At 38.0% G+C, this 20,772-nt stretch overlaps 1 protein-coding gene and 1 non-coding gene across 2 annotated transcripts in view; both read left to right on the forward strand.

Moving 5' to 3' along the window:
- Window positions 1-20,772, forward strand: part of NUP210L (nucleoporin 210 like) — a 114,629-nt gene that overhangs the window by 47,922 nt on the left and 45,935 nt on the right. Inside the window, exons 11-18 of the mRNA XM_053666211.1 lie at window positions 1,102-1,239; window positions 4,269-4,424; window positions 9,686-9,884; window positions 11,358-11,503; window positions 14,789-15,010; window positions 16,292-16,465; window positions 17,158-17,350; window positions 19,437-19,525. Coding sequence (XP_053522186.1) covers window positions 1,102-1,239; window positions 4,269-4,424; window positions 9,686-9,884; window positions 11,358-11,503; window positions 14,789-15,010; window positions 16,292-16,465; window positions 17,158-17,350; window positions 19,437-19,525 — 1,317 coding nt within the window. The remainder of the gene's footprint in view (window positions 1-1,101; window positions 1,240-4,268; window positions 4,425-9,685; window positions 9,885-11,357; window positions 11,504-14,788; window positions 15,011-16,291; window positions 16,466-17,157; window positions 17,351-19,436; window positions 19,526-20,772) is intronic.
- LOC119061824 (U6 spliceosomal RNA) lies at window positions 5,771-5,877 on the forward strand. Its single transcript, XR_005084861.2, has one exon. It is a non-coding gene; the product is annotated as a U6 spliceosomal RNA (small nuclear RNA).

Below are 20,772 nucleotides of genomic sequence, written 5' to 3' on the forward strand. Positions count from 1 at the left end.
GTAGATAGATAGATAGATAGATAGATAGATAGATAGATAGATAGATAGATAGATAGATGATAGATAGATAGATAGATAGATAATAGCATTTTTGCCTTCAAAGAGAAAACACCAGTGTAGTTGAGTGTGAGGACTCTATTTTGCCTATAAAGATTCCCTTACTCCCCAAACCCTGCTCTTGTTTTTAAGGATGAGGGTAGCCCTGGCTGGTGTAGCTCAGTGGATTGAGCGTGGGCCTGCAAACCAGATGATTGCGGTTCAATTCCCAGTCAGGAGACATGCCTGGGTTGCAGGCCAGTTCCCAGGAGGGGATGCATGAGAGGCAACCATACATTGATATTTCTCTCCCTCTCTCCTTCCCTTCCCTTCCCCTCTAAAGATAAATCAATTTTTTAAAAAAAGGATGAGGGGAATGTCTTACCCCAGCATCTTTAAAGTTCTCTCTCTTTTCTTCTGAATAGCTTGTAATATTCCTTTGCCTTTATGGTTTATACAATTAACCAATGGATGTCCAATAGTCTTTCTTTCTGAAACTGATTTCCTTCCCTCTCTTATACCAAAGGTGGTATATTATACCTTTGGTAAAATAAAATTATTTTATTTCAGGAAATTTTAACTACCTTCCCTGATTGTGATACTTACTTTGGGTCTAGCAAAATCCCTTTCAGTATTAATGACCCATAGTAGTTGTGCTTCTTCAATGAATAGGAACATTTATTTCTTTATTTCTTTTATAAATAGAAAGTGGTTGAGTAATTCATTAGCACACCATTTTGCCAATGCTCTGACTATGAATGTGTATCATAAGAACAGTTCTCATAAAGGGGAGAGAAGGTACAGAAAATAAGTAGCATAGACAGTAGATAGAAAATAGATAGGGGGAGGGTAAGAATAGTAGGGGAAATATAGAATCTAAAGAACTTGAGACACGTGTTCATGAACTAGAGGGGGGGAATGGTAGGGGAGGGGTGTGCAGGGTGGAGGGGAACGGAGGGGGGAATAGAACAACATATGTAATGGCATAATCAATAAAATAAAAAATTAAAAAAAGGAACAGTTCTCATAAAATCTATTTCGCTCCCTTTTTTCCTGGTCTTCTAGAATAAAGCTATTCAGCCTATAAAATTTCCAGTTGTACATCAGCAAGAAGTGAAGATTTATTTTCCTATCAAGCTTACACCCAACTTTCTGGCATTTCCTCATCACCCTATGGGAATATTATATCGTTATAAAGTACAGGTATGTTATCCTATAACATGAGAATTCACAAGGAGATAAGTCAGTTTCTCTGATCACTTAATTTATTGATATGTGGCTAATTTAAAATTTTATTTCCCTCTAGTGTTACTGGGTTGGTCAAAAAGTCCATTTGGTTTTTTAAGTAAAAGACATTTTTCATTTTCACCAATAAACTGTATTGATGTAGATATTTTGAGTATGTTGGCTATCTCCCACATGGGGTTTTTCTTTTTTCTTTTGTTATTGTTTTTTTTAATGTAATAGAATGTCTTTAAAATTCATCCGTGTTGTGTCATGTGTTAAATTTCTTGCCTTATTTTTTAATATACTTTATTGACTATGCTATTACAGTTGTCCCATTTTTTTCTCCCCTTTATTCCATTCTGGCCTATACCATCCCTCATACCATCATTCCCCCACCTTAGTTCATGTTCATGGGTCATTCATATAAGTTCTTTGGCTTCTCCATTTCCCATACTATTTTTAACCACCACTTGTGTATTTGTACCTACCATTTATGGTTCTTATTCCCTGTACCTTTTCCCCAATTCTCTTCCCTCCTTTTCTCCACTGATAACCCTCCATGTAATCTCTATTTCTGTGAATCTGTTCTTGTTCTAGTTGTTTGCTTAGCTCATTTTTTGTTTTTGCTTTTTTAGGCTCAGTTGTCGATAGCTATGAGTTTGTTTTCGTTTTACTGTTCATGTTTTTGATCATCTTCTTTTTCTTAGATAAGAAATATTTCATTAATATTTCATGTAATAAGGGCTTGATGATGACGGACTCCTTTAACTTGACCTTATCTGAGAAGCACTTTATCTGCCCTTCTATTCTAAAGGATAGATTTGCTGGATAGAGTAATCTTGGATGTAGGTCCTTGCCTTTCATGACTTTGAATACCTTTTTCCAGCTCCTTCTTGCCTGTAAGGTTTCTTTTTAGAAATCGGCTGGTAGACTTATGGGCACTCCTTTGTAGGTCAGTGTATCCTTTTCTCTTGCTACTTTTAAAATTCTCTCCTTACCTTTAATCTTGGCTAATGTAATTATGATGTACCATGGTGTGTATTTCCTTGGGTCCAACTTCTTTGGGACTCTATGAGCTTGCTGGGCTTCCGGGAAGTCTATTTCCTTTGCCAGATTGGGGAAATTCTCCTTCATTATGCTCTCAAATAAGTTTTCTATTTATTTCTCCTTTTCTTCTTCTGGCACTCCTATGTTCGGATGTTGGAACATTTAAAGTTGTCCCAGAGGTTCCTAAGCCTCTCCTCATTTTTTTGAATTCTTGTTTCTTCATTCTGTTCTGGTTGAATGTTTATTTCTCCCTTATGTTCCAAATCATTGATTTGAGTCCCAGTTTCCTTCCCTACATTGTTGGCTCCCTTTATTTCACTTTGCATAGCCTTCAATTTTCCCTCCATTTTGTGACCATACTCAACCAATTCTGTGAGCATCCTGATTACCAGTGTTTTGAACTCTGCATCTGATAGGTTGGCTACCTCTTCATCATTTAGTTGTATTTTTTCTGGAGCTTTGATCTGTTCTTTCATTTGGGCCCTATTTTTTTGGCCAAGGCTACCTGTTACATAGTAATGGTGGAGCCTTAGATATTCACCAGGGCAAGGCAATCCATCTCACTGTATTGTAGCACTGAATGTGGGGGAGGGGTCTGAGAGGGAACGAGGCCAGCTTTCAGTCACTTTCTCAGCGATCCACAAGCAAATTGCACCCTTCTGGTACTGATTCCCAGGTGGGGTTGTGTATGTTGGAAGACCCTGTGGCTCTCTCCAGTGAACTCTTCTGTGAGGCTGGGAGTTTCTCCTGTAGCCGCAACCCCCACAGATTTTTTCAGTCAGAGGTTTTAAGGTTTTATTTTCCCACACTAGAACCCTGGGTTGATTGGTTGGTCTCACTCTGTAGTCGTTCCTCCTCATTTATCCACATGCAAATGTGGAACTACCAGGTCTGCCAGCAATCACCTTGCCTGACCTAGTCATCCAGTTGTCAGTCTTACTGCAAGTCCTCTCCACTCTGGCTGCCCATCTCCACCCCTCCTACCAGTCTAGATGAATATTTCTTCTTTAACTCCTTGTTTGTTGGACTTCCTTACAGTTTGATTATCTGGCAGTTCTGGTTGTTTTTGTTTTTAAATTTGTTGTTTGTCCTTCTTTTGATTGTGCAAAGAGGCAAAGTGTATCTACCCATGCCTGCATCTTGGCCAGAAGTCCCCAAATTTTCTAACATTGATTATTATCAATTAATGTCTCAGTTTGCCCTCTATCAACTTCAACTGGTCTACCCGACCATGGAGCATCATCCAGTGAAAAATCTCCAGCATGGAATTTCACAAATCACTTTTGACACATTCAGTCAGTCACGGCACCTTCTCCAAATATTGCACAAATCTTTTTTTTTTGCATTTCAGTTGCATTTTTGCCTTTCTTGAAATAATAAAATATAATATGTGGAAAATGTTGCTTATTTTCCTCCATCTTCAATATTAAAATGGCTACACAAAAATTCAGCAATTTTGGTAAGTTTTTTTAATGCACACTAATATAACAGCTGTCGCAATACAATCTAACAAAATAGTTTCAAATGAAGTTAAAGACAACTAAGCATTACCAGAGTCATTGTACAGAAAAAAGCAAATGAACTCTTTGGCCACCTCAATAGCATAATTCAGCTTTCGGTGACAACCAGATCACGCTCTTGAATACTGTCATCCTGACAAGACTCAGTATACTTTCTGCCTTCTATTTATCCTTGTCTTGTAAGTATTATAAAGTTTCATCAAGCTTCCTTGTACCCTTTTTTGACATTTTGTGACACTGCCATTACATAACCTCCTTTCAGCATTTCCCTTTCTTTTCTTACTGGTACTATAACATCACAGTTTCTTCATGTGTCCAGAAATAATTTATTATATATTTTTAGCATTCCTTAAACTTTATTTTACTAGATTTTACAGCTTCCCCTAAATTACATTTTTCTCCTATAGTAATTCAATATAAGTTGGCATTTTTTCACAGGTAGAGGGTGGCAGTGGCAACTTCACCTGGACCTCTTCTAATGAAACAGTGGCCATGGTAACCACTAAAGGAGTGGTGACTGCAGGTCAGGTCAGGGGCAACAGCACTGTTTTTGCCCGAGATGTACAAAATCCCTTTCGATATGGAGAAATGAAGGTAAAGAACTCTCCAAAGAACCTACTGCTGTCTAATTCTTTTTTCTTTTTCTCTCTCTCTTTTTTTACTTTTTCTGCTGTCTAAATTAAGAATACAGTAACACATTTAAATTTCTCTCTAGTCCAAATTGGCATTTTTAAAAATGATGATCAAATTCAATCTGGAAGTACATATAAAGTATTCTTGTCCTAGATTCAATCTTGCTTCACTTAATAGCTAGTTATTTAATGTCTACATTTGTTTTCTCTTCTCTAAAATGGAGATAATGATAGTATCACATAAAAGGATTATTGTCAGAGTTAAATGAGAAGATCCCTGGCTGGTGTGATTCAGTGGATTGAGCACTGGGCTGTGAACCAAAGGGTCACCCGTATGATTCCCAGTCAGGGCACATGCCTGGGTTGTGGGCCAGGTCTCCAGTAGGCAGCCACACATTGATGTTTCTCCCCCTCCCTTCTCTTCACTCTAAAAATGAATAAATAAAATGTTTTTTTAATTAAATGAGATGATGTTTACCCTGATGCTTCAGATATATTTATAACTTAATGTTACCTATTTTTATTGTTGTATTATGTTATTATCACATATATAACTTTTACAGTGTCATGTTTTGTGCATTATATGCACATAGTGCACACTTTTTTTCCCAAATATTTGAGGGAAACATAATGATGTGCATTATATATGGGTATCATGATTACATACCATGGGTTAATAATGAGGGTATAATAATCCTGTGTATAATGCACACAAAAACGTGGGTGCACATTACACACAACAAAATACAGTAACTTTATCTCTGGTTTCTTTTTTTTTTTTTTACTTTTTTATCCTTACCTGAAGACATGTTTAGAGGGGAAGAGAGGGAGAGAGAGAGGGAGAGAAACATCAGTTGGTTGCCTCTTGCACACTTCCCAACTGGGGACTGAACCTGCGATCCTGACTGGAAATCCAACCTACAACTTTTTGGTTTATGGGATGCTGCTCCAACCAACTGGGCCACACTGGCAAGGGCTCTGGTTTCATATATTTGTTTGTCAGGCTTGTTTTTAAAAGATTGAAAAGTCTTTTTTACTGTATTATATATAACTGTTTTTCTCCTACCTTTAATATATGTTAATGTATGTTGCTGTTCCTTGCAGTATTTAGCATTTTGTTATCATTCAAATATTTATTGAGTACCCTTGGACACTTAATACCATGCCAGTATCATAGCACCTTCAAAGACATACATCCCTACCTTAAAGAATCTAAAGTCTAACTAGGAAGATATATTTCCAGGAAAAGTTAAATGACATTTTAAGAAAATGATATATGAGGTATTCTACCCTTAAAAAGTTAGACTTGTGCTTGCTTTGGCAGCACATATACTAAAATCGGAACAATACAGAAAAGATTAGCATGGCCCCTGTGTGAGGATGACACGCAAATTAATGAAGCATTCCATATTTTTTCTGTTGGTGGGATTGCAGACTGGTACAACCACTATGGAAAACAGTATGGAATTTTCTCAGAAAACTAAAAATGGATCTACCTCTTGAACCAGCAATTCCACTGCTAGGATTATATCCCAAGAGCCATGAAACACCAATCCAAAAGAACCTATGCACCCCAATGTTCATAGTAGCACAATTTACAATAGCCAAGTGCTGGAAGCAACCTAGGTGCCCATCAGTAAATGAATAGATGAAAAACTGTGGTACATTTACACAATGAAATTCTATTCAGCAGAAAGAAAGAAGGAGCTCCTACCCTTTGCAACATCATGGATGGAACTGGAAAGCATTATGCTCAGTGAAATAAGCCAGGCGGTGAAAGACAAATACCATATGATCTCACCTTTAACAGGAACCTAAACAATAAAACAAACAAGCAAACAAAATACAACCAAAAACACTGAAATAGAGAACAGACTGATGGTGACCAGAGGGGACAGGGGAGAGAATTTCAGGGGAAAAGGGGAAGGGTCTACAGGAACAAGTATAAAGGACACATGGACAAAAACTAGTGGGGAGGGGAGGGAGGTAGGGAGGGTTGGGTGGGTAGGCTGAGATGGGAGTAAAAGACAGAAAACTGTACTTAAACAACAATTAAAATAAAATTTTAAAAAATTAGACTTGATAGTTACTTGAATTATAAAATAAAAGTGTTATTAGTTTATAAAAGAAAAATCCTTATAGATGTGACCAGTTGGAGACTATCATGAAGAGGTAGGGAAGTCCCAACAAGACTTCGAACAATGGATCTAAACTAAGGCTTGAGAGTCAAATTCAACCTGCTGCCTTTTGGTAAATAAAGTTTTACCAGAACACAAACTCTTTCATTCATTTATGTATTATCTATAGCTGCTTTCACACCACAACTACAGAGTGGGTAGTTGCCACGGAGACCCTGTGGCTTCCAAATCCTAAAATATTTGCTATCTAGCCCTTTACAGAAAATATTTGCTAGTGATGGCTGGTGTGGCTCAGTGGACTGAGTGCCAGCCTGAGAACCAAAGGGTTGCCAGCTCAATTCCTAGTTTAGGGCACACACCTGGGTTTCAGGCCAGGTCCCCAGTAGGGGGTGCGCAAGAGGCAACCACATATTGATGTTTCTCTTCCTCTCTTTCTCCTTCCCTTCCACTCTCTAAAAATAAATAAATAAAATCTTTTTAAAAAAGAAAAGAAAACATCTGACCCCTGTGATAGATGGTGGGAAATCAACACAGATTTTTAATAAGACTAATAGTATGGTAAAACCTGTATTTGGAAAGATATGTAATTATTTTTATAGGTAGATAATAACAACTATATTTTAAAAGGAACAAAAGATAATTGCTGGTGCTATATACTAGTAGAGTAGAATGGATGGAAGGAAAAAAGTGAAAGCAAAATGTCCAGTTAAGCCTGAGCTAATGAAATTGAGGTTTACTTTAGAGGTAGCCTTAGTCAAATTTGATGCCCAGTGGGATGGGGAAGAGTGAAAGATTTAAAGACACAGAGGTTTCCAGCTTTGCCAACCAAGTAGATAGAAACACAAGAAAAGGGGGGAAAAAAAAGGAAGGTGATGAATTCAGTTTTGGATGCATTAGTATGAAGCACCAATGGAGCAACCACGAAATAGGGTAAGCTATGGCCGGGTAGGTCAGTTGGTTAGAGCATCCTCCCAATACGCCAAGGTTGTGAGTTTGATCCCTGGAAAGGGCACATACAAGGGTCAATCAATGAATGCATAAATAAGTAAAACAACAAATTGATGTTTCTCTCTGTCTCCTCCCCACTTTGTGTCTCTAAAATCAATAAATAAAATTTAAAAGAAATAACAGGAAATAGGGGTCTGAAAGACAACTGAAAGATTAGGGCTAGAGATAAAATATTTGGAGCTATCAGCATATGATTGGTTATTGAAGTTCTGGAACTAGATCAGATTTTTCAAAAAAAGGCATATAGAGTCAGAATATATGTTACTTAAAGAGACATAGGCAGAATAAGAGGAACTAGCTGAAGAAAGAAAGTGACCAAAAAAGACTTTGGGCTGCAATGAAAAGCTACCAAAGGCTGGGTGGCTTATAACCAGCAGAAATCTCTTCCATTATTTTTTTCTTTAAATCCTCGCCCATGCCCTGGCTGGTGTGGCTCAGTGGATTGAATGCTGGTCTGCAAACTGAAAGGTCGCTGGTTTGGTTCACAGTCAGGGCACATGCCAGGTTTGTGGGCTGGATCCCCAGCTGAAGATATTTGAGAGGCAACTGATTCATGTTTCTCTTGCACATTAGTGTTTCTCTCTCTCTCTTTCTGTCTTCCTCTTCCCTTCTCTCTAAAAATAAATGAGTAAAATCTAAAAAACTTTTTAAATTTTTACCTGAGGATATATTTATTGATTCCAGAGAGAGAGATGAAGGGAGGGAGAGACAAAGGGAGAGAAACATCAATATGAGAGAGAACATTGACCAGCTGCCACCCATATGAGCCCCAATCAAGGACCAAACCCACAACATAGGCAGGTCCCTTGAGGAGAATCAAACCTGCAAAGGTTTGGTTTACAGCGCAGGTAGCAAACACAAGGCCTGCGGGCCAAATCCAGCCCTCCACCTTGTTTTATCCGGCCTGGCACCTTGTTTCTACCCAGCGTCATCACTGAGCTCCTTGCCCCTAGTTAATTAGTGGTTACATTTATAGAGTCCTAAAATTACATTCAGCCCTTTGAAGGCAACCGTGAGGCTGATGTGGCCGCAGGTGAAAATGAGTTCGACACCCCTGGTTTACAGGATGCTGCTCCAACCAACTGAGCCACACTGGTCAGGACCAACAGAAAGTTCTCAGTTTTGCAGTCTGGGAAGGCCAGAATCAAGGCACCAGCAGATAGTGTCTGGTGAAGGAAAGCTTTCTGGTTCATAGAAGACTGTTTTTGCTGTAAACTCACATGGTAGAAGGGACTAGGGACCTCTGTGGGTTCTCTTATATAAGAGCATGCATCCCATTTATAAGGCCTTGTCACCTCCCGAAGGCCTCACCTCCTAATATCATCACTTTGGGGATTTGGATTTCAACACATGAATGGTGGGGGGAACATAAGCAATCTATAGCAAAATCAAAATAAAAAATATTTTTTTTCAATATCAAGAAAGAGGAATATATCTATATCAGAGGTCAGCAAACTTTTTCTTTAAAGGGCCATATAGTAAATATCTTAGTATTTTGTAGGCTACATACACTCTCTATCTTACATTCTTTTTTTAAAGATTTTATTTGTTTTTAGAGAGAAGGGAAAGAAGGGAGAAGGGGAGGGAGAGAAACATTGATTTACAAGAGACTTATCAATTGGTCTCCTCTCACACCCCCCAGCTGGGGACCTGGCCCACAACCCAGGCCTGTGCCCTGACTGGAAAGCCAACTGGCCACCCTTTGGTTTGTAAGCACTCATTCCACTGAGCCACACCAGCCAGGGTTATATTCTTCTTGCTATTGTTGTTTCATCTTACAACCTTTAAAAATGTAAAAACCATTTTTAGCTTACAAAAGCTAAGAAAATTACACACTGGCCATAATTTGCCAGAACCTGCTGTATGATGTTAGATGCTTTAGAGAGATCAATTGATCAAGGAATGAAATGAGTCACATATTTGGCACCTACCACACACACACATATATCTTGAATAGTATTTTTATATAAAACATACATATGAACATATATGTATGTATTTAAATATTTATGGGATGCTTTCTTCTAAGACTTTTCTAATATAACTTCCTTGAAAGATGAATTTTTTCCCCCTCTAGATATATGTCCTGAAACTGAGCAAAATGGAACTGTTACCATTTCATGCTGATGTGGAGATTGGCCAGCTCATAGAAATCCCCATTGCTATGTATCACATAAATAAGGAGACCAAAGAGGCCATCCCATTCACAGACTGCTCTCATTTATCCTTGGATCTAAACATGGATAAGAAAGGAGTCTTTGCTCTTCTCAAAGAAGGTAAGTGTAGGCTGTTTATTTTTTCTTTTCTTTGTTTTTGAAGTAAAGGACAAATCGTCAGTTCAGAAACTACAAATTATAGTCTAAATTCACATATTACCTTTTCTTCGCAGTAATTTTATTTATTCTGTCAACTGCCTTGTGGTTGGTGCTATAATGTAATGCAGAAAGAGACAGAGGCACAGAAATTGGGTAACATGTCCTGGGTCCATTGTGGCCAGACAGTATCAGTTTTTAATTCATATTAAGGTCTTCTGTTTCTAGCTTCAAGCTCTTCTCCTTTTTTTCCTTTAGTATATATATCATACCTCTTCTAAGGGTAATGGAGTGCCCTTCAATATATGTGCATACGTATATTTTAAATTTATTCAAAAAAGAAAATATGTTGTATTTTAATAAAGATATGAATAAGTTATTCATGAAGATCAATATCATTTTCTGTTATTGAACTTCATATTTAATCATGATCACCATTGTTATTCATCAGTACAATGACAGTAGTAGCATCTGGCATTTAAGTAAATGCTAAGTAGCATTTGCTGTTTCCTAGGCTTTTTTCTGAATACTTTCATATATGAACTCATTTAATTTTCAGTACATCCGTGTGGTTTCCATCAACTTGGACTTCTCCCTTGCCCTTGCTAATTATAATATAGTATCACTCATAGCTCTTTCCTCTCCTCTATTCTCAAGTTCTCTCTCCTAATTTTTAGACCCTCATTATCTCTCATCTGGGGTATAACAATGTCCTCCTATTTTTATTTTTGATTGTGATGATCATGGCTATCAGATGGATCTTCATGAAACTTAACTTTGATATTACTTTTCCTGCTCAAAAATTTTGAGAGGTTTTCATTGCCAGTGAAATAGGGCTGGAATCCTTTTAATGTAGTGTTCTAGGTCCTCTTCAATGTAAAGCAACCTGCTTTTCACAAGTATATACTTTAGCTTCATATATGGCTCTAGCTAAACCAACTACTTCAGCTTGAATTTCCCATATATCTCTCCTATATATTAATTTGTGTCACATTTATATTTCTTTGTTCATTCATTTGTCAGCTTGAGAAACTCTTCTACATATCTAAACTTCCCTTGATCTCTCCAGCTAGAAATAACCTTGCTGTTTTCTAGGCTTTTATAATGCTTATAATTTTCTACTAATACTAACTTACATAAATGTGTACTCTCCTCTTCTAAGCTATATATATAAGCTGTGTAATTTGAGGTTAGGATCTTTGTTCAAATTTGTATCCTCACTGTGCGTAGAACTGTGGCTTACATGATAAATACCTGTTAATGGTAGGAACAGATTTTTATATCAGCTTGGTGCAAACATTTGGGGCCTAGTAATTAGTGTATGAGATCAAGATTTTTAAAAAATGTATTAAGATTCTTTTATTTCTGTAGACTAATTTCCTTGGAAACTTACTGCTTATTTGATTTCCTACTGAAGTCATGCTATTTGATCTGCAGGTATTCAAAGACCTGGGCCGAAGCACTGTTCCAGTACACACATAGCAGCCAGATCTCTGGGTCACACTCTGTTAACAGTGAGTGTAACTGAATATGAAGAGTACTTGGAAAGCAGCGCTACATTTGCTGCTTACGAACCCCTAAAGGTGAGCTATTTGCTGGTAAGGAACTGGCGTATCTTTTCATGGACCCCACTGTGTCCACTTTGGGGCTTCCTAGCTATCTGTGATCTCTATTAAAGATCAGCGATGTTTATGTTCCCTTCCCTGCACACTCCCCTCTTTGTAGAGCTACAGCACTCTCATCAAACCTGAGAATCAGGGAGTTCACTTCCTCATTTTCTGCCACAGGAATATTTTTAAGTTGTATCAGCAAGTTTTAGATATTTCTCTTTCTCCTTTTTAATGAAGTATAAAATATGTATAGTAAAATGCATATAATACACTAATCTTAAGGTATTATTTAAATTTTTACATATGTACATATTTTTTAATAAGATATAAAGTATTAATATACCCTCTTTTGAAGAATTCTGAAATAAAACAATCTATTTTATAATGAGAAGTCAGTCATGTTTTACCCTTTGTACTTACAGATTTTTAGTACAACAGTGTTATTTTGGTCCCTAATATTGATCTATTATACAGTCATACCTCAGTACTTGTCGCTTCAATTAGTCAAACCCTGTACTCGTTGTATTTTGATGAGAAAAACCGACTCAGCACTCAGTGCTTGCTTAGTACTCATCACGCTTGCTAGAACTTGTGTGAGTCATGACACCGCCCCACAAGAGAAAATGCGTCATCGTTTGGTATTTGTCGGTTTTGGCACTTGTCACCAGTTCCAGAACAAATGAACGACAAGTATCGAGGTATCACAGTACCTCTGGTTCAGAATATAAGTAGATGGAGCCTGGTATGCTTTCTACATATTTAATTTCTTCAGGAACTAAAATCGATGTCTATAAGTTCATGCTGTAGATACTGACAAATCCTAACTTAATCCTCTTGGCATAAGGAGGTGTACCCATAAGGAAAAAGTTAACATTAATGAAAGAAGCAAGGTAAGTTATTAATTTTAAAAGGATAACTTGCTCATTAAAATTTACATTTTAAATTGGCTTCATTGCACATTGTGCATAACTATTAAACATGTGGGTTGGGCATATTTCATTTGTTCTTTTTGTGAATTGTCTAGGTTTTTTCCTTGCTTTTATCATTATCCATAGCCTTATTTCATATTTATTGTCCACAAATCAGATTTCCTCAGAATAAAAACTATCCTTAAAGGGCCCTGGCTGGTGTAGCTCAGTGGTTTGAGTGTGGGCCTGCAAACCAAAGAATCGTGGTTCAATTCCCAGTCAGGGCACATGCCTGGGTTGCAGGCTAGTTCCCAGCGGGGGACACACAGGAGGCAACCATACATTGAATTTCTCTCCCTCTCTCTTTCCCCTCCCCTCTAAAGATAAATAAATAAAATCTTTAAAAAAAACAAAAACTATCCTTAAAGGAAAGGAAGTAAGACAATGATTTTCTTTCTCCACCTAGGGCTTTGGTTACACATAATTCCCTTTACTTGCTAAAAAAAATATGTTCTATCTTTGTTATCGATATTATGTTTCACTACATGATATAGTTCCCAATTTGTGCTTTTACTATCATGCCATATCATTCAGTTGATCTGATTAGTTTTGGACTGTATATTAGGAGAAAGGAATAATTTTTGTTGCACTTTCTCAGGGAGGCCTTCAGTGAAGCCTCTGCTTGTATCAGAGGCTGGGTGGCTCACTGTGCTTTGCTCCTCGTACCACTCATTATACTCTTTACCTGCTTCAAACCTGTCTCTCCAAAGACTGGCAGCACCACTGTGAGATGCAGCCATATTTTAAAATTTACTTTTAAATCATAGTTAACATACAATATTATATTAATTTCAGGCATGAAATATAATGATTAGACACTTTCATACAAGCAGGACCAATAAGGTCCAAATAATGGCTTTTTTAAAATAAAGATTTTATTTATTGATGTTTAGGGAGGGGGAAGGGAGGGAGAAAGAAAGGAAGAGAAACATCAATTGATTGCCTCTTGAGTGCCCCCAATGCACACCCCCAACCTGGGACCTGGCCTGCGACCCAGTCACATGCCCTGACCTGGAATCCAGCTGGTGAGCTTTCGTTTTACAGGACAACGCCCAGGGTCAGAGCTGGCTTTTTGTTACTGTGTCATAGTGGGCCATCAATGAGTTCATGTAGAATTGAATTACATGTGCCTTATTTAAGAGGAAACTGCCATTAGACATAAGAATGTTTAATTTCAATCATGTTCAATGATAAATATGACTAGTTCAGGAAAGAGATACTAAAGCATGGTTTGCTTACATTTTTAGAGTGATTGCTTCAACTCTGTACTTTATTTTGTGATTTTAGCCACTCTTAGACACTGTGCCATACAAAAATAATCTACAGTTTGAGAATACTTCATTCTCCTAAAACCTGTTTCCTCATCTATAAATGGGATATAACTACTCTGTACACCAGAATGAGTGTACCTACCTTGACTACCTTTTTTGTGAGAGATCTTTGAGAAATGGGATGTGTGTATAATGTATAGATGGGTTATTTTTATATTTTAAGGCAGAGTTTCTTTGGTACTTTAGCAAAATGTCCATTTAAGCCCTGGCCAGGTGGCTCAGTTGGTTGGAACATTGTCCTGTACACCAAAAGGTTATGGGTTTGATTCCTGGTCAGGGCACAGATGAAAGGCAATTGATTGATGTTTCTCTCTCTCTCTCTCTGCCTTCCTTTCTAAAATCAACTTAAAAAAACATATTTTGGGGTGAGGATTTAGAAGAAAAATATTAAAAATTCTATTTAACATGCTTACTCTATTTATTTATTCAATATCTTTTACACACACAACACTGTACTAAATCCCACTGAGGAATAGAAATTTTAAAAAAATTTGGATATAAGATACTTTCTTCTCTTAAGAAGTTTATATAACTAGAGAACATAACAAGAATTGTCAGACTTATATGAATGAAGCATCTGACACAACTAAATAGCATTAGAATGTGAATAAGTATACAAATGAATCCTAGACAAAAATACTGTAAGAGTTTAAAGGATGTAGATGTGGGTGTGGTCTAGAATAATTAACTATAACTTAATGGGTAGTGACACATGAATTAGGCTTGAATGATAGATAGGATCAAAATTAGTACAGAGAAAACAGAAAGAAAATTTTTTAAATAAAAAAATTAGTACAGAGGTTGAGAAGCATTCAAAGTGTGAGTGATGATGTATATGTTTCTTAGTTTGGGAAATAAGTCTAATGTCATTTTCAGCAGAGTGGATAACCAGTTTTTCACTTTAGAAAACTGTCATATTCCCTAACCAATCAAGGATTAATTTCTTTAAATGTCATCAGGCCATAAACCCTGTTGAAGTGGCGTTGGTGACATGGCAGTCTGTGAAAGAAGTGGTGTTTGAAGGGGGTCCTCAGCCATGGATCCTGGAGCCCTCCCATTTCTTTTCGGAGCTGAGCATGGAGAAGACAGAGAAAATTGAAGTAATGCAAGTCCGGCCGCCAGCGAAGACAAAACAGAACCAGTATATCTACCGGGTACAGTGCCTGGATTTAGGGGAACAAGTAAGAAAATAATCTTTTTCTAGGATTTCTTTTAGCAATACTAATTCCAGCCTTTTGTTCTTCCAGCCATTCCTTTTCAGTTCAAGTTTAGGTTATGGACTAGATAGGATAATTCTAATTATTGATTAAAGGATCTTTTTTTAAGCCTTACCATCCTTTAAATATACCCAAAGGTTTTGGTTTGCTCACCTGAGGATTCTAATAGTTCACTAACTAAAAGGTTCAAGATCTTTTTGTAGTATTGAGCTTATTTCAGTTACTTTATCACTGTAATTAATTTCTTATTGTCTAGATTGAAAAACATATAGTTTTCCACCTCCGAAGAATGTGAGGAAGGAAAACTTAGTGTCATCTATGGTTAGCAATTTTGAAGAAACAGGTCTATGCTGATAAGAGTAACAAATATGTTGTCCTTTATGAGTTGAGTTAGTTTTGATTATTTTGAGAGGTGGCGATGGATCCATCCACAGCTGTGCCCTGCTTCTGTCAAAACCAGTGTATTTTCCGTGTGGCTCAGTCAGTTGGGCGTTGTGCTGCAATGTGAAAGTTTGCCAGTTCAGGGCACAGTCTGGGTTGTGGCTCCAGCTCCCCGACAGGCACATATGAGAGGCAACATACTGATGTTTCTCTCACATCAGTGTTTATCTCCCTCTCCTACTCCCTCCCTTCCTCTCTCTAAGAATAAATAAATAAAAGTCTTTTAAAAAAAACAGTAATGAAGGTTTACAGTTTGACTAGTATTGAGAATGCACTGCATGGCTATGAAACACAGCCCGGCTACGCAGGCTAACAGGACTATCAGTTATGACTTTAACTTAAGAACTATGTTATAATCAGTTGAGCTTCTTTTTAATATCTCCAGTGAACTTTATTGTATATATGGCTAGGTGTTAGTAATTTCAGGCCTAATTACCCCACTTTGAAGCTAACTTCTTTTTGTGTCCACATTCTGTTATTTATTAGTATTGCTACCAGAGACAAGTTGAAACAGAAATTAATGTTTCTACTCTTTACCAACTGGTAACAAAAAATGTGTAGGAAAAGACTTAAGTAATTGGTCAGTTATACTTTGTTAATGTTCCTTTTGTTTTCAAATTTCTGTAATATTCTTGTTTCTCTTAGCAGCGATATTAAGAACTATAATGTCTTTAAGGAATTCACCTGATTATGATGTCCAAAGGGACTTATACCAGAATCTGAATAACCCTAACACATTTAGATTGACACAGTGATCTCAAGCATCTACCCACCATTATCTCTTGCTCTGGTGTTTCCTTAAAGGTTCTGACATTTCAAGTTGGAAATCACCCAGGTGTCCTGAACCCTAGTCCAGCTGTAGAGGTTGTGCAGGTGCGCTTCGTATGTGCCCACCCTGCCAGCATGTCAGTAACCCCTGTATATAAGGTGCCAGCTGGTGTCCAGCCATGTCCTCTGCCACAGCATAGCAAACAACTGGTAAGTACAGTGTTTCTAGATAACTTGTACTTTTGTCTTTCATGCTGTAGAGATAAATGGTCTGAAATAACCTTTTGTCATATTAAAGTTAAGGAAACTGTTTTGTTATTCATTTTGTGGAAGGGTCTGAGAAGACATGATTGAACTAGGCCAGACTTGGCTGCGCTGAGTGACACAGTGACTCAGTGACTTTGCTTACAGTACTCAGCTTGTAATTATTGGCAATAGACAACTGAGATCTCTCTAACTTCCAAATAGTTTTGCCAGTTTTCTTCCTTACCAAATCTTTTATTAGCACTATCAATAAGTAATAACATTTACTTCTCCAAATCCACCATGAAGAATAATGGTAAGCAATAACATAGTTAGTAGGTCAGCAACTTAGGAGAATGTTCTCTTTCTTAGGAAAGGCATGTTGAAATATTTAGGGTAGCATGCCATGATTCCTGTGTAATTTCACAACACACACACACACACACAAGGCGAGAAAGGCGAGAAAGGGAGAGATAGAGAAAGCAAATGGTGATTCCAGATGAAGGGTGTATAGGTATTCATTATCCATTCTTTCAACACATTTGGAGATTTGAAAATTGTCAAAGAATGAAACTGAGATAAACGTAATCCCCCTGGCTTCAGGGTTAGTTCACCATGCCTCTTAAGATATTGTTTTTGTTTTTTTTATTTTAACACAGATTCCTGTATCAAGCCTAAGGGACACGGTCCTGGAACTGGCAGTGTTTGATCAACAGAGGAGAAAGTTTGATAATTTCAGTTCAGTAATGCTGGAATGGAAATCTTCAAATGAAACACTAGCTCATTTTGAAAATTATAATTCAGTGGAGATGGTAGCAAAGGATGATGGCAGTGGGCAAACCCGATTACATGGTATTCTGAAAATTTATGAATGTTTTCTTATACCTGTTAAGTAGTTCTGCATTAAGTATTTCCGTATGGGTGATGGTTTATTTCAGATTTTTTCCATATCTCACCTTTCATCTTTGATCTTAGTATTTTTTTTAAATGTAAAGGTAGATTTCCTTGTTTGCCAAGCTCAGATCTAGAGTCTAATATTTCTCACAAGAACATAAAATTAAATTAATTTGATTGCCATTATCAAATTAAGTATATTGATTGCCATTATTTGCATAATATTATGGAAATATTATTCATTTGTCAGCCAATATTTTTTGAATGGCATATAAGACTGTGTGCTAGGTACTTGGAGATATAGTAGTAATGAAGCAGTCACAGCCTCTGCCTTCACAGGCTTATAGTCTAATTGGTGAAGCCAGACTTTAATCATTATATTCATGTTAGTGTTTTGAAGGGCAAATATGATGGGCTTATAACAGGAGAACCTAACTTAGCTTAAAACAGAAAAGGCTACCCTGCAAAATTAACATGCATGCCGAGACCTGAAGGGATGTTGGAAAGAGAAAACAGAAAAAAAAATGAGCTGAATAAGGTAAGTGAGACTAACTGACTTAAAGAGGGGACAAAAGTCACTAGATGAGACTTCCAGCCAAGATGGAGGTATAAGTAGATATACTGTGCCTCCTAGCACTACCAAAACTAAGGACAACAAAAATTTAGAAACAAAAAACAACCTGAACTGACAGAAAATTGAACTGTACTGAAGTTGGACAACAATGAACCATACATCCAGACCGGTAAGAGGGGTGGAGTCAGTGGCTGGCGGAAGGGGTCACAGCAGGAAAAAGTGGTGGCTGCTGGACCTACCCAGGTGTGCAAGTGGTGGCTGGCAGATCCCAGGCACAGGGTGGCAACGGGCAGACCCAGTGAGGTGTGCGAGGTGGCTGGCTGACTATGGTCACACATTCGCGCGCAGATAAACCAGGTGAAAATGGGCAGCGAGACAGACCATGCAACCCAGGGCCCCAGTGACGGGAAATAAAGCCTAAATGTCCCGATTGAAAACACTTGTGGGGATTGAGGTGCAAAGTGTTACCAGTAAGTTGTTTTCTTCATCTCTGCATCCTAATTACCTGGCATACTACCTAGTATATAGTAGGCCCTCAATAAATCTTTGTTGAATAAATGAATGACTGAGTGGACGAAGCATCATGAGAAAGTGCTTCAAAGACTTGGGCATGATCATCATGTGTTGAGGATAAAGGAACTGACTGATGTAAAATGGCAAATTCATGTTAGTGAAGTTTTTTTAAAAAACAGAAAACACCCTGACTGGTGTGGCTCGGTGGATTGAGTGCTGGCCTGAGAACTAAGGGGCTGCTGGTTTGATTCCCAGTCTGGTTCGATTCCCAGAACCTGCGTGGGTTCAGGCCAGGTTCCTGATGCAGGGTATGTGAGAGGCAACCATACACTGATATTTCTCTCCCTTTCTTTCTCCTTTCTTTCCTCTCTCTCTCTCAAAAAAAAAAAAGAAAAAAAAGAAAACAAAATGAAGCAGGGTCCGATTATAGAGGGCTTCAAAACTAGTGTAAGGAGTTTAAATTGTTCTAATAAGGAATACTTAGCCATTTTAAATTTTTGAGTAAGGAACAGATGTGCCATTTACATACACAAAACAGTTTAGAAGAGTAAAAGTTCCCAAAGGACTATCTCTTTATTTCTCGCTTTCATTTTTAAAGCAAACAAAAATGTCCTCATACATTGTTGTCAGCCTATTTTTGGACTCACAGACCATCAGAGCTGGAGAGACTTAGTTTTGGCCTGGCCTAACCCCTCATTTAGTAAAGGAATTGAAAAATGAAGTGGTTGCTCAGAGCCACATTAGGAATAAAGTGGCAGAGCCAACGCAAAAATGCTTTGGTGGGTTTCTTTGATGCAAAGGGTTCCCGATTCTTGTGTGTTTCCCTATTCAGTGTTTTTTTTCCTCCCTGCAATAAAACACCATTTGAAATAAATTAGGGTAGAATTTGGTTTTCTGGAGACACTTTTGTATTCTACATGTTACCGTCTCACAGAGTATTTTTCTGCATGTCTACAGGTCATCAGATCCTTAAAGTACATCAGATAAAAGGGACTGTACTCATTCGAGTCAGTTTTGTGGGCTATTCAGAGAAGAAAAGTCCAAAGGTAAGTGGAGATTGTTACTTAAGAAATACATTTCCTGTTTCTCTGCAGTTTTCCCCAGCTGTGGGTGGTGGCTGCCGCTAGGTTTAGGCTTCCTGTTGGCAGAGGGCGAGGTGATGTGGACAGCGCCCCAGCACTCCTTACGCCATCACCCTGGGCCATCACCGTACTGTTGTCTGAGTCTGTGGGTTATGCATATGTGTTCTTTGGCTAATCCCTTTACCTCCTTTCATGCATATTCCTGCCCCCCGCTTCTCTGACAGCTGTCATTCTGTTCCATATGTCCACGCCTCTGTTCTATTTTGTTTGTCAGTGTACTTTATTCATTAGATTCCACATATAAGTGAGATCATATGGTATTTGTCTTTCTCTGACTGGCTTATTTCACTCAGCATAATACTCTCCCAGTAAGTCAACAAACGACAAGTGCTGCTGAGAGAATGTTGAGAAGCGGGATCTTACTGCCCTGTTGGTGGGAATGCAGACTGGTGTAGCCACTGTGGAAAACAGTATGGAGTTTCCTAAAAAAATTAAAAACGGAACTGCCTTTTGACCAAGCGATTCCACTTCTGGGAATAGATCCCAACAATTCAGAGACATTAATTTGAAAGATTATGTGCACCCTTATATGTTCATAACAGCATTATTTACAATAGCCAAGATCTGGAAGCAGCCCAAGTGCCCATCAGTAGATGAGTGGATTAAAAAACAGTGGCACATTTACACAATGGAATAGTACATAGCTGTGAAAACGAAGGAAATCTTACCTTTTGTGACACCATGGGTAGACTTGCAGGTGTATTTTTCTTTTTTTTTAAAGATTTTATTTATTTATTTTTAGACAGAGGGGAAGGGAGGGAGAAAGAGAGGAAGAGAATTATCAATGTGTGGCTGCCTCTTGTGTCCCCCCTACTGAGGATCTGGCCCACAACCCAGACATGTGCCCTGACTGGGAATTGAACTGATGACCCTTTGGTTTGCAGGCTGGTGCTCAATCCACTGAGCCACACCAGCCAGAACTTCAGATGTATTTTTCATTTGCTTTTCTCTTGTGAGTCCTGCATCATTTGAAAATGTTTGTGCAAAGTGGTATCCTGAAGCGAAACACCGTTGTCCCAACACTCCCATTATCCTGGTGGGAGCTAAGCTTGATCTTAGGGATAATAAAGACATAACTGAGAAACTGAAGAAGAAGCTAATACCCATCGCATACCCACAGGGTTTAGCTATGGCTAGGGAGATCAGTGCTG

Source organism: Artibeus jamaicensis, unplaced genomic scaffold (assembly GCF_021234435.1).
Source record: "Artibeus jamaicensis isolate MK-2021 breed Jamaican fruit bat unplaced genomic scaffold, CSHL_Jam_final contig_447, whole genome shotgun sequence".
NCBI classification, from domain to species: Eukaryota; Metazoa; Chordata; class Mammalia; order Chiroptera; family Phyllostomidae; genus Artibeus; species Artibeus jamaicensis.